The sequence below is a fragment of the Anolis sagrei genome, chromosome 4, assembly GCF_037176765.1.
Source record: "Anolis sagrei isolate rAnoSag1 chromosome 4, rAnoSag1.mat, whole genome shotgun sequence".
In the NCBI taxonomy this organism is placed as follows: Eukaryota; Metazoa; Chordata; class Lepidosauria; order Squamata; family Dactyloidae; genus Anolis; species Anolis sagrei.
In genome coordinates this window covers 164,618,000-164,630,450 of record NC_090024.1, presented here as the reverse complement: position 1 = coordinate 164,630,450, position 12,451 = coordinate 164,618,000, and the positions used below count along the sequence as shown (strand labels likewise).

Sequence of the window (12,451 nt, the reverse complement as noted above, 5' to 3'; positions counted from 1 at the left end):
CAATTACCTTATAAAAGTAGTAGTCTTTACCTTCCAGCTAATGTCTTCTCTAATGGAGACATCAGTGGCTAACCCATCTGCAGCTGCCTCCAAACTCCTTCATACTTATTAATAAGGTTTTACAAGTTCCCCTTCACAAATGCATTGTAAAGCTTGCATGAAACCTTCAAATAGCCCCTCAATAGCCATGGCAGCATTTATCCTAACCAAATGGAAAAAGTTTATTGACTCCCTAGAATAATAATAATAATAATAATAATAATAATAATAATAATAATAACTTTATTTATATACCGCTCTACCTCTCCTAGGGGACTCAGGGCAGTTTCCAAATAGCAAAACACCTACATACAGAGTATGCAAAACATAATGAAGCAATCTCTTTAACAGCTCTAGATGTTCTGGGGAAAGATCCATCCTCTCATTGGACCTGATTAGCCAGCCAACTTGGAGATGGCCCTGGCCTCTGAAGCCGAAAGATCTCTCACCTCATAATGAAGCCTTCGAGCTTTGGACATCGCTGGGAGGCTGGATTGCTTGCCACTGATGTTTCTGAACACTTGAAACACCATAAAACACAGCAGCAAGAAATAGAGACAGAGGCAGATTCCAGCAACGATAATAAAGGCCATCTGAGCAGTAACGTTAAGGAAGTCAGAATTCTCCTCAATCCAGGTTTAAGACACCAGCCAGGCCCTGATATGCCTTTTATTCTCATCCTCACTGCTCAACAAACAAAATCACATATCCTTACATGTGTGTGAACATACTACACAGGATATCCAGTAAAAAAACATGTCAAATCATTTTTTTCTGCTCTAATGATACCTCTGCCTTCTCTGAAGGTAGACTCTGCAGGAAAGCACCTCTAAATGTTTTTCTTGTGAGGGATTCATAAATCTTCATCAAAGGATTGCCCAAATGTTCCAAAATTTTAAAATAAATTCAGTAAATCCATGTGCGGAAAGCAGTCACAGCTTCTAGTTTTCTTCCCTTCCCCGCACCACAAAAAGCAAATCAATGCCCTCTCTGATGCAAAAGGCAAAGGATACAGCCAGTTCTGTGCCGACCTCTGTAGCCCAGATACTATAGAAAGGGTTTTTTAATTGTACCCCTCTGAAAAAAGAAGAGAATCAAAAGAACAAATTATTAATAATCAAAGTTTAAAACAAACTTTGATGGATTGTATATGATAAACTGCTTCAGTGTTGCAATATGCTACTTATAATGTATGGTTAAAACACAATTTCATTATATTTCAACCTGGCAGACTAATGCTTCAATGTAAACAAAGCCTAAGCATAGAGGTGGCTACATCTACAGTGGGGAGAAGGCAAGATTGGACTCTTTAAGTTCTGCTGACAGAACTAAAAGATCCATTCCATTCGATCTTGGCCCATGTCTGTTTAGGTTTCTAAGAGGAGTCTTTGTGAGGAATCAATTTCTACCAAACACCAGAAAGTAACAGGACATTGTAGTAATGAAAGACAAAACATGTCATGCCAGACCTTGCAGGGAAAATCCTTTTTAGACTGCAATGTACAGAATCAATATGTCCACTGTTTTTGAAGAACAGTAAAAAGCATACAAAGTTCCCTTGATGCACAAGTCGGGAGCAAGTCAAAATTATGTTTTTGATGTGTCAAAAGTCATTCTGCAGAGAGGGCAAAATACCAATGCCGACTTAAGAGGGCCAGAAGTGGTATACAAGAGAGGAGGTTGGTGTTTCTTTTACGTTCTCCTGGGTTGAACTACACTCTTGCCTATCACTATTCTATTCACAAAAGAGGAAAGTAACTTTTTAAAATTAGAGTGGTGGCGCAGCGGGTTAAACTGTTGAGCTGCTGAACTTGCTAATCGAAAGGTTGGTGGTTCAAATCCAGGGAGCAGGGTGAGCTCCCACTGTTAGTCCCAGCTTCTGCCAACCTAGCAGTTCGAAAACAGGCAAATGTGACCTTCGGCAGGAAGGTAATGGAGCTCCATGCAGTCATGCTGGCCACATAATCATGGGGGCGTCTACAGACAACGCCAGATCTTCGGCTTAGAAATGGAGATGCGCACCATTCCCCAGAGTCAACCTTTACCTTTACTTTACTACAACACTATGTCACATTAAAACACAGAAGGAAGGAGATATAGATGTGACACCATTAGTTTGATGGCAGCCATGCATCTTGAGTAGCTAGTTCTTCCTTTATATAAGTGTTAATTGGAAATCCAGTGTACCTTCAGCTCTCAAGGACAGGCTAAAATATATGACCTGAGCTAAAACAGAGGCTACCTGTTTCTTTATCTTGCTGAACTTTAAAACCGTCTAGGAATACCACACACGTCCTCTCACTTTAAAGTACATAATTTAAGTTTAATGACTGGTGTTAAGAATGAAAATGAAGCCATTTGATATCAAAATTGAAAAGTAAGGATGCCATGATCCTTTAATTTAGGAGTCAGAAAGTCATTAAAAAGGCCTAACCCCAGTGTTGTGCAACTGGTACTATACTGACACTGATATGTTACTCCACTCCTCTGTCCTCGTTGTCCTCCGCACCCATGATGGTTTTCCAGCCTTACATGTTTGGAAGTACATGGCAGTTTGGTTTGGAAAGGGGGTTACCAGCAGACATCTAGCACTGGATGCCTTGTAAAAGCCAACTGACTTGTGAAACAGGATGGGTGGTTTCATATAGAATCCCCAATATCGAAGTGTTCTTGTATTTAATGCAAACAACCCTGGTATTTTCTTATTATTTTAAGAAGCAATCTTCTTATCTTCTTAAAACCAATCATACTGAGATTAAAGGGAGGTTATAAAATAGAAACTCGACAAGTTACCTCTCACACATATCAAAGACAAAGAGACAGAAAGATCCCACAGCTATTGGTCCAACTTGTTTCCAGTAAGATGAGAAATGATTTCGTTCATTCTGGTCCTAAAAATTTCAAAACGGGGGAAAAATCAAGATGATTAGCAAATATATGATTTAAAAAATAAAATTATTTTACAGGATAAGCCTTCCTTATCTGGAATTACAAAATCCTCCAAAATCCAAAATTGGCCACATGGCTAAGACAGTGACACCTTTGTTTTCTGGTGGTTTAATGTACACAGACTTTACTTTTGCTCAAAATTACTTTAAAAATTGCATAAATTATCCTCAGGCAATATGTATAAGGTGTATATTAAACAAAAATGATTTTTTTTCTTAGACTTGGGCATCAACTCCAAGATTATGCAAATACAGGAATGCCAACATACAAAAGGATCCATAAATCCAAAACATGGTCACAAGCATTTTGGATAAGGGATATTCAACCTGGATTCCAAGTATACAAGGAGAGAGCCAGTAAAGCAAGCTGCAACAAGGTGGAATAAGTGTTAACAAAGCACATCCACTAATTACCAACTTGTAAGTTGCTCAGAGAGCCTTTGTGGCTCAAGGGGGGGGGGGGTGTAAATACTACAATAATTTCCCCAAGTCTAATAAAGCAGGTTTCTGAGGAACCAGAAAAATCTTGCTGAAATAACATTATGTCAACAATTTGGTATGACTGTACTTACCATCATATGCTCTCCACAAAAGATGATCCAAAAGGAGAGAAGCATAGCATAAAAGATTCCTTGGCGAATGTCTCCAAAAAGTAACATCCACGTCCAGTCAAATCCAATAGAAAACCACTCTACTGGAATGTTTATGAAGGTCATGGAGATCCCAAGAGCGAAGATAACTCTAGAAAAGGAGTAACATGTTCAAATTTCATTTTTTCAGATAAATAACCATTGCAAAAACTCATGTGATAGTAAAGGATAAAGACACCAGCTGTTCCTAGTCAAATTAAAATATCAAATTAATTGTTGGTCCAATTAACACTTGCCTCCCCCCCCCCCAAATCTTATGCAAAATTCATTGCAAGTTTGTCAGTAAGGTCTACTTTAAAAGGATACTGCTCACTTAAAATATAGTTACAGCTCTAGGATAAAAGCTATATCTCAATGTTTGTCCTTATCTTTGTCATCCTGTACCATCTGTCAAATTGTAATAAATTCAAAAAAAGAATATGCTGGGTGAGATGGATCCTTAAGAATGCTCTAAGCTTTTTTAAGACTGCAGGACTTATAAAGTTCTTCCAAAGAGGGGAGAGGGCAACCAGTGATTCCCTTTGTAGCATCTTCCTATCTGCCACTGTACAATTAGCAAACCATATGCAGATGCAGTAGGTTAGAACTCTCTCTATAGCAGTGATAGAAAGTCACCAGCAATTTTTCATTCAGTTGTTGGTTCCTTAGAAATCTCAGGTAGTACAGTCTCTGGTGGGCCCTCTTAACCAGCACTACTGTATGAATGCCCTAGGTGAGATCCTCCTTAACAGTGACCCCCAAAAACTTAAAAGTGGCCACCTGCTCCACTTCATCTCCATTTATGACCAAGGACTGAATTTCCTGGCCTGTTCTTTCTGGAGTCCACTATGAGTTCCCTGGTCTTATTCATGTTAAGAACCAGATTATTGTCCCTGTATCACAAGAGCAGCTGATCCACCTCATCCCAATAGGCATATTCATCTGTTTCAGAGATAAGCCTCACCATGGTTGTATCATCTGCGAATTTGGTAATTATATTGTTCATTTGTGTATAAAGTACATCCAGAGAAGAAGTCCATAATTCAGGAATAGACTGACTATGACAATCCAAGATCCATAAGTTAGGACACCAGTCTATGTGGGAGGACTGTGTTAAACGCGGAACTACAGTCTGCAAAAAGCATTCTCACATAGTTCCCCCATCAGAGCAATGTGGTGCATGATGACTATGGCATCCTCTGTTGATCTGTTGGCTCTATATGCAAACTCTTGTTTATCCAATGCATGTGGAAGGCAAGAAATGATATGCCTGCAGACCAATTTTTCAAGGCACTTCATGATGATGGAAGTGAGCGTCACTGCCATTTCACTGCACTAAGGGTTGTTTTTTTAATCATCTCTCACTAGGGGATCTCCCAGACAAGGCTAGATTCCAAAAGATAGCATAAAATGCTCTGCCCATTAGCACAAGAAGGCAGTGGATCATAGAGATTTTCCTGAGAGATGGACTAGCCATTAGCATTCAGAGAGCAGCCAATGTGAGAATCAATTTGAAATAAAGATTGTTTGAGCTTGAAACAAGTGAGAAGAGCTATTAAAAGGAATCTGTCATAAAATAAAAAGTTATTCCCAAAATTGGCCCGGGGGGGGGGGAGTGAGGGGTAAAAATAGGGGGGGCGGTTTGACTCTACAGGATCCCATTCTGGGTGGTCTGTATAAGTCCCCAACCCTTAGCACTTGACACTGTACCTCAGAGAAGTGGGCCTAAAACCAAATGTTATGAGACAACATCCTTCATCATCATCATCATATTGGCTGGAAGACAGATTCTAATACCATTTGGAGGTCACAATTTCCCCAAGTTACAAACATCTGACTTATAAACAATTCATAGTTACAAACAGAGGTGAGACAACAGGAGGTGAGAGGAAATCTACCCCTAGGAAGGGAAGTTCACTCTTGGAAGAGTTATCATAGGGAAAAAGTGCATCCACTGAAAGTAAGGTTGCTTACCTGTAATCATGTTTCTTCTAGTGGTAACTGTGAAATTCACACCTGTGGTATTTCCCTGCGTCCACGCAGCTGACTCAGATCTTTCTTGAAAGCTTTTCCTAATTAGGGACTCCAGCCCCGCCCATCTACTCCTAATAAAGCCAGGCAGCGGGGCTTGGAGCCTTAATTCCGTACCGCGAAAGACAGTCGGAGATAAAAGGCATGACAGAATGTGGGGAGGATGGGCGGGTTGTGTGAATTTCACAGTTACCACTAGAAGAAACATGATTACAGGTAAGCAACCTTACTTTCTTCTGCGTGGTACTGTGAAATCCACACCTGTGGTAGACTAGCGAGCAGTCCCACGGATGGCGGGTGTCATGCTAGTGCAGAAAAAAGTACTGCTCTCCCAAAAGCTGTCTCCTTCTTGGCAGCTAAATCCAATGTATAATGGGAGACAAAAGTATGCGGTGTTGACCATATGGCCACTCGACAGATATCATGCAGAGGCACACTGTGCAAAAAAACCATGGAGGGTGCCAATGCTCTAGTGGAATGAGCATGGATCTGAACAGGTAAGTCCAGTCCTGCCATTTCGCAAACTAGCCGGATAGCTGCAACTATCCAGGCCGCCACCTCTGGGTAGAAACAGGAAGGCCCACAGTATCCCTACGGTACTTAACAAAAAGTCGTAGGGACTTCCGTAATGGAGCTGTGCGGTGGACATAAAAAGCAAGAGCCCTCCGCACATCAAGAAGGTGCAAAGACTGCTCCAGGGGAGTAGAAGGATTTGGAAATAAGGTTGGAAGGACAATGTCCTGAGACATATGAAACTATGATGCTGCCTTAGGTAAGAAGGAAATGTCTGTGCCCAGCATGACATCCTTATGAAATTTCAGGTAATGGCTATCGACTCAAGAGCCATAAGCTCGCTAGCGCGACAAGCAAAAGTAATAGGCACTAAAAATGCCGTTTTCCATGATAGATGGAACATGTCAGAAGTGACCATTGGCTCAAATGGTGGTTTCGTAAGGGCGAAAAGAACAACCTCCAACCTCCAAGGGGGGCACAGGCCTACTTGGGGCCAGAAATTTCTAAAGCCTTGCAGAAATCTCTTTACAAAAGGATCGGATAAAGGAGAGGGAAGAGAATGCTCGCTTCTAAACGAATCTATATTTGCCAGATTGACCTTCAAGAATGATAATGAGAGTCCTGAATCTGACAGAGAGATCAAAAAATCCAGGAGGAGGGAAGTGGAAGCAGACAGAGGCTGAACCCCTTGCTTTTGTGAAAAAATGCAAAAATGACACCACTTACAATTGAACAATGTTTAGTGGCAGGGCTCAGGGCAAGGTCCAAAATGCCCTTTACTGGTTGAGAGAGGGCTGAGGCTGGAGCTGCCACGCCGTCAACCGGAACTGAGTGACCTGGGAGTACGGGACTGGGCTGTTGCTCATAGCCAGCAAGTCTGGTCTGAGTGGCAACTGAATGTAACAGCTGCCTGCAAGTTGGAGCAGAATGACAAACCATGGCTGGCGGGGCCACCATGGCGTGATGAGAATGCAATCTACCTGCTCTGCTTGAAGACGAGAGACCACGCTGGACAGCACTGGCAATAGTGGAAAGATGTACAGGAGGGTGGATGTCCAATCCAGGAGGAAGGCATCTCCCAACAGCCTGTCTGGTGGAGGCAAGACGTGCTCCAAAGACAAACAAGTCCAGAAGGGGAGTGTGCCATCTGACAAAGAGTTCCCATGCCTGGGAAGGATGAAGGGACCATTAGTGGTCAGTATAAACTGTCTGACTGAGGGAGCCAGCAAGAGAGTTCTTGATGAATGGCACTGATGGTTATGGTATACCAGTCCCCGGTTCTGATGATGAGGGCAAGCAAATCACAATCGTAGTGGTGGTAGTAAGGTGGACAATACTGTCCATGAGCAAATGAGAGATAAGGTGCAGTGCCATTTGTACTGCGAGTAACTCCAAATAGTTGATGTGCTCCATGCCCTCTATGGCCGCCTAAGGACCATGGATGGTGTGACCCTTGAGGTGAGTGTCGGTTGCTAACATCGCCCACACAGAGATTGGAGCGATGAGTCCACTAGTTGAGAGACCTGTGGATGGCTAGAGGGACAATGACACATTCATTGGGCTCATCCTGCATGGGATGAAGTGCCCGAAGAAACCAATTCTGGAGAGGCCGAAGGTGCAAACAGGAGAAAGGAGTGGCAGCTGTGGTGAATGCCATGTGTCCCAAAAAGCACTGGACATCCTTGGCATGGATGTATGGCTTCTGCCAGACTCAAAGAGCTAATGAATGCAGATTCAGAAACCTGTCTTCTAGCAAGTAGGCTCTTGCATGCCAAGAGTCCAATACAGGCCCCATGAATTGGTTGTTTGGATAGGCTGAAGAAGAGATTTTACCTTGTTGATAAAAAGACCAAGCGTCTGCTATAAAGAGAGTAAAGTGAATGTTCCTCTGTAGATACTCACAGGACTGTGCACCAGCAACCGGCCATAAATATAGGGGGAAACTACTACCCCGTGCACCCAGGGATGAGCCGGCATACAGCCATCTCCTTAGTAACACCTGTGGAGCTGTGGAGATACCAGAATGAAGAACTTGAAATGAAAAAACCTGACTGCTAGTAAAAAGTGACAAAAATCTACCGTCTTGTGGTCTAATACCACATGAAAAAAGGCATCCTTCAAATCAATGCTACTGAACCATGTCTTGCTGGATAACAGAGGGAGGATGGTTGGTAATGACAATACCTGAAATTTGCAATATGCAATATATGCATAAAATCCTGTAAGGTCCAAACCTGGCCAAAGCCCACTGCCTTTATTGGAAACCAAAAAACAGCTGGGGAAAAGGAAAAAGAAGGAAACATAGAAAGATGTAAAGAAGCTACTGCTCCTTTGAAACAAGTAATTACCTCCTGCTATAACACAGGAGGAGGAGTGGCCCGTAGAGTCCCTACTGGGGACAGTTTGAAAAATTCAATTGCATAAACATGCTCTGTAATCTCCAACACCCATGAGTGAGAAGAGATCTAATGCCATGCATCTAAAAATGATGAGGTGGAGCTCCAAAAACTGGAGCTGAAGGGTTGGAGGCTATTAAAGAAGAGAAAATGCATGCGAAAAAACTATTGGCCCTGATCTTCTTCTTTCTCTTTAGTTTGTTGTCACCCCTGGATAATTAAGCTGAGGGGCTGGCCACCACAATCTAGGCTAGATTGTGGTAAAAAGCCAAACTTAGAAGCAGGCTATGTTCTGCCATGGGCAGTTATCCTGCCATTGCTCTGCCTACTTTGGAGAGGGTAGAGGATCTACACATGCTGGTGGATGGCTGCTGCAACAGCAGCAAACACCTTAGTACTGTATCGGTGCTGTGCTTAGCCGTAGCGTTGTGATGAGAAGCTAAGGTGAGATACTACTGACAGAAAGCCCTTGGGATCTGTTGATGTTGTAGGGGAAGAAGATCCAAAGAAGGTGCTGAGCTATGCCACAAGAGCACCTGAGAGGCTGCCAGACAAGCATGGTAATGAATCATGCAAGTGAGTAGGCTAGCAGTGGGGTGGATCTTCTTATCACAGTGGATTAAACAACTTTGACCACAATAAAGTACAGTTTAGTAGGCTTAACTAACCACTCTGCTGAAAAGGTGCGTATGCAGTAAAGTGCAGTTACAAACTTAGAAATTCCAGACACAGATACAGGAGTTGCCCTTTGTTAATCTCCAAGCTTAAGCGAATATGGAAGTGCTGGGAGAACTGGGAGAACTGTACTTGGAGCTTGTTTCTGCTGTTGCTCAACTGAGAAAAGCAGATCCTCTAAGCAATCAAGGAGAAAAAATTAGGTAACACATCCCCTAAGGAAGCTGGGATGGAAAAGTCCTCCTCAAGAGTAGGAGAAATCTGCTACTCATAGGAGTCAGAATCTACATCAGACTCATTGACTGGTTGCAGCTGAAGGAAGCACCAGAATGAGCTTAGGAAAAAGTTTTAATAAACTCCTGAAAACCAAAAGAAGGGACTACAAATCCTTGAAAAGGAAAGGAGGGTGCAGTTTGCCTATGCAAAAGAGTAGCAACCTACCTGTTGAGGCATGGGCCAAGTGGAGATGGGGTCCAAAAGACACAGTACTTACATTCTGAGCCGACACTGAAGCTCCCAGGCAGCATGACGCAGAGGGAGGATAGTAGCCCGAAGGCCCCTCCAAGGAGTTATATTCCATGGGCTTAGACCCAAAGCCTTGGCAGCCATCACTCACACAGGTGGCGTGGCTGCCTTGAGCCTCCCCTCCCCTGAAGGGGGCAAAAGCATGGCAGGAATTGTTGCAACCCGAAGGCCCCTCCAAGGCGTTATATGCCATGGGCGTGGAGGCAAAGCCTTGGCTAGCCATCACTCACACAGGTGGCGTGGCTGCCTTGAGCCTCCCCTCCCCTGAGGGGGGCAAAAACATGGCAGGAATTGTTGCAACCCAAAGGCCCCTCCAAGGCGTTATATGCCATGGGCGTGGAGGCAAAGCCTTGGCTAGCCATCACTCACACAGGTGGCGTGGCTGCCTTGAGCCTCCCCTCCCCTGAGGGGGGCAAAAACATGGCAGGAATTGTTGCAACCCAAAGGCCCCTCCAAGGCGTTATATGCCATGGGCGTGGAGGCAAAGCCTTGGCTAGCCATCACTCACACAGGTGGCGTGGCTGCCTTGAGCCTCCCCTCCCCTGAGGGGGGCAAAAGCATGGCAGGGATCGTTGCAGCGTCCACTGCCTGCTGGGGTAAATGGGGCAGAGAAAGCACGAGCAGTGAGAGCAAGCTGTCCTTAAAAAACAGAGACAGCTGAGAGGCGTGGCTGCAACCCAAAACAAAGTTATTGGCACAAAGCCACAGTGGCAGTTTGTTGCCACAAGCTCTACCAGTTCCTGGGTCTGGAAGGGGTGGTAGGCTGGTAAAAATCTTCTTCCCTCCTGCTTTCTGAGTGAGGGGAACAGAAGAAAAAGAAGGTAAGTTACTGCCCATTGCCAAAGGCAAAAAAGCCTGCGCCTCAGAGGACACGGCATTTTTTTTTTTTTAGAGGGAGGGAGTGGGTTTGTCCTCCCACTAGCCTAAATAGGATAAACAAAGGTCCCAGAACAAAAGTTGGAATTGCTGTCTGTTAGAGTAGTCAAACTGGAGTCCTTGAGTCAAACCAATAGTTGTTTTAGGAGAGAACACAGAGTTGTTGCTGCTTTCGCGGACAAAAGGAATTAAGGCTCCAAGCCCCGCTGCCTGGCTTTATTAGGAGTAGATGGGTGGGGCTGGAGTCCCTAATTAGGAAAAGCTTTCAAGAAAGATCCGAGTCAGCTGCGTGGACGCAGGGAAATACCACAGGTGTGGATTTCACAGTACCACGCAGAAGAAGCTTTATCACCAATCCTTGTTTCCACAACAACGCAAAATCTTCAAAATCCAATTGTCACAGAGACAGAAAGTGAGGTAAAATCTTTTGAACAGGGGCACAGACAGCAAAACAAACGTTACAGGGGTGTTAACCTTTTTCTATGCTATCCAAAATGAAATGGTGTTACACTTCAAAATGTACCTGTTCCAACTTATTTACAAATTCAACTTAAGAACAAACCAACAGAACTTATCTGGTTCATAAGTCGGGGACTGCCTGTGAGTTTTGCAAAGAGACTACTAATAGCTTTAGGATACTTATCATGTAGATATTTTACAGGAGGCTAGATTTTTTGTTTGTTTGTTTGTTTTTACAACAAAGGTTTTAAAAGAACCACAGTGAAGCTCACTGAAACTTCTTATCATCTTAATACCAGTCAAGTGCAACCATTTCTTCTCCCTCTTTTCAAATACATACTGAACCTATAAATTTTGAAGTCTACAAGACATCTTGGATTATTTTTGCTCACTTTTCCAGGAGTACAGGTGGCCGTGTCATCAGGGTGATCCGTCTCCAGTACCAAATCATGATGATGAGGATACTAGGTGTAAGGAAGGTCTTCATTGCAAACCACACCTTTGTAAACCCTCCATTTTGGTGGATACCCTGCAAGTAACAGCAAATAATTGTCCTATTATTCACACTACCTTGTAACAACCCTACAAGGTTTAAACAACACCTGTGTTGGGGAGAGGAGAAAAATGGGTACCAGATAACTTTTCTAAAATATTCTTGGTTCAAAACCAGTATCTTAACTAAAAGAAAAAAATAATTTCAATATTGGATGAAGTTAGCAAGAGAATTTCTTAAGACTATTGTGTGAATCCAAATGACAAAAGTATTGGACATGAAACAATGGCTTCAAACTACAGGAAAAGGGATTCCACCTGAACATTAGGAAGAACTTCCTCACTGTGAGAGCTGTTCAGCAGTGGAACTCTCTGCCCTGGAGTGTGGTGGAGGCTCCTTCTTTGGAGGCTTTAAAACAGAGGCTGGATGGCGATCCATCGGGGGTGCTTTGAATGCAATTTACCTACTTCTTGGCAGGGGGTTGGACTGGATGGCCCATGGAGTCTCTTCCAACTCAATGATTCTATGATCCCTCCCTATTGCAATTTAGGGTGAAAAAAGAAAACCCTGAAGTTTGGAAAAATTGTACTTTGAGCTACAATTCCCAGAATGTCCAGACTTTGAAAAAAATATAGAAAGATACATGGCAGAGATGACCAATGAGAAGATTCACACGGAACGTAGATAGATCTGTTTAAGGGCACTCTAAGCATGTAATACAAGGACTACTACATATCCTTTATTTGAAAAACTTGGGCAGTATCTAGTATTGATTGGACTTCTGCAGCACAGGGAGGCGTAACCTTCCTCCCCAGCACAGACTCCTTTGTGTCCCAGAATCAGTTCTGAGAGAGCTTAGATAATAAA

The 12,451-nt window shown here is 43.3% G+C and overlaps 1 protein-coding gene across 2 annotated transcripts in view; it reads right to left on the bottom strand.

Annotated features, from left to right (window-relative positions):
• The window catches only part of WLS (Wnt ligand secretion mediator), a 54,484-nt gene that overhangs the window by 6,154 nt on the left and 35,879 nt on the right, over window positions 1–12,451 (bottom strand). For both annotated transcript variants that reach the window (XM_067467837.1, XM_067467836.1), the window contains exons 5-9: window positions 11,484–11,620; window positions 3,560–3,728; window positions 2,833–2,930; window positions 1,053–1,116; window positions 489–632 (exon numbers count right to left, since the gene is read on the bottom strand). In XM_067467837.1, the coding sequence (XP_067323938.1) occupies window positions 489–632; window positions 1,053–1,116; window positions 2,833–2,930; window positions 3,560–3,728; window positions 11,484–11,620 (612 nt within the window). The remainder of the gene's footprint in view (window positions 1–488; window positions 633–1,052; window positions 1,117–2,832; window positions 2,931–3,559; window positions 3,729–11,483; window positions 11,621–12,451) is intronic.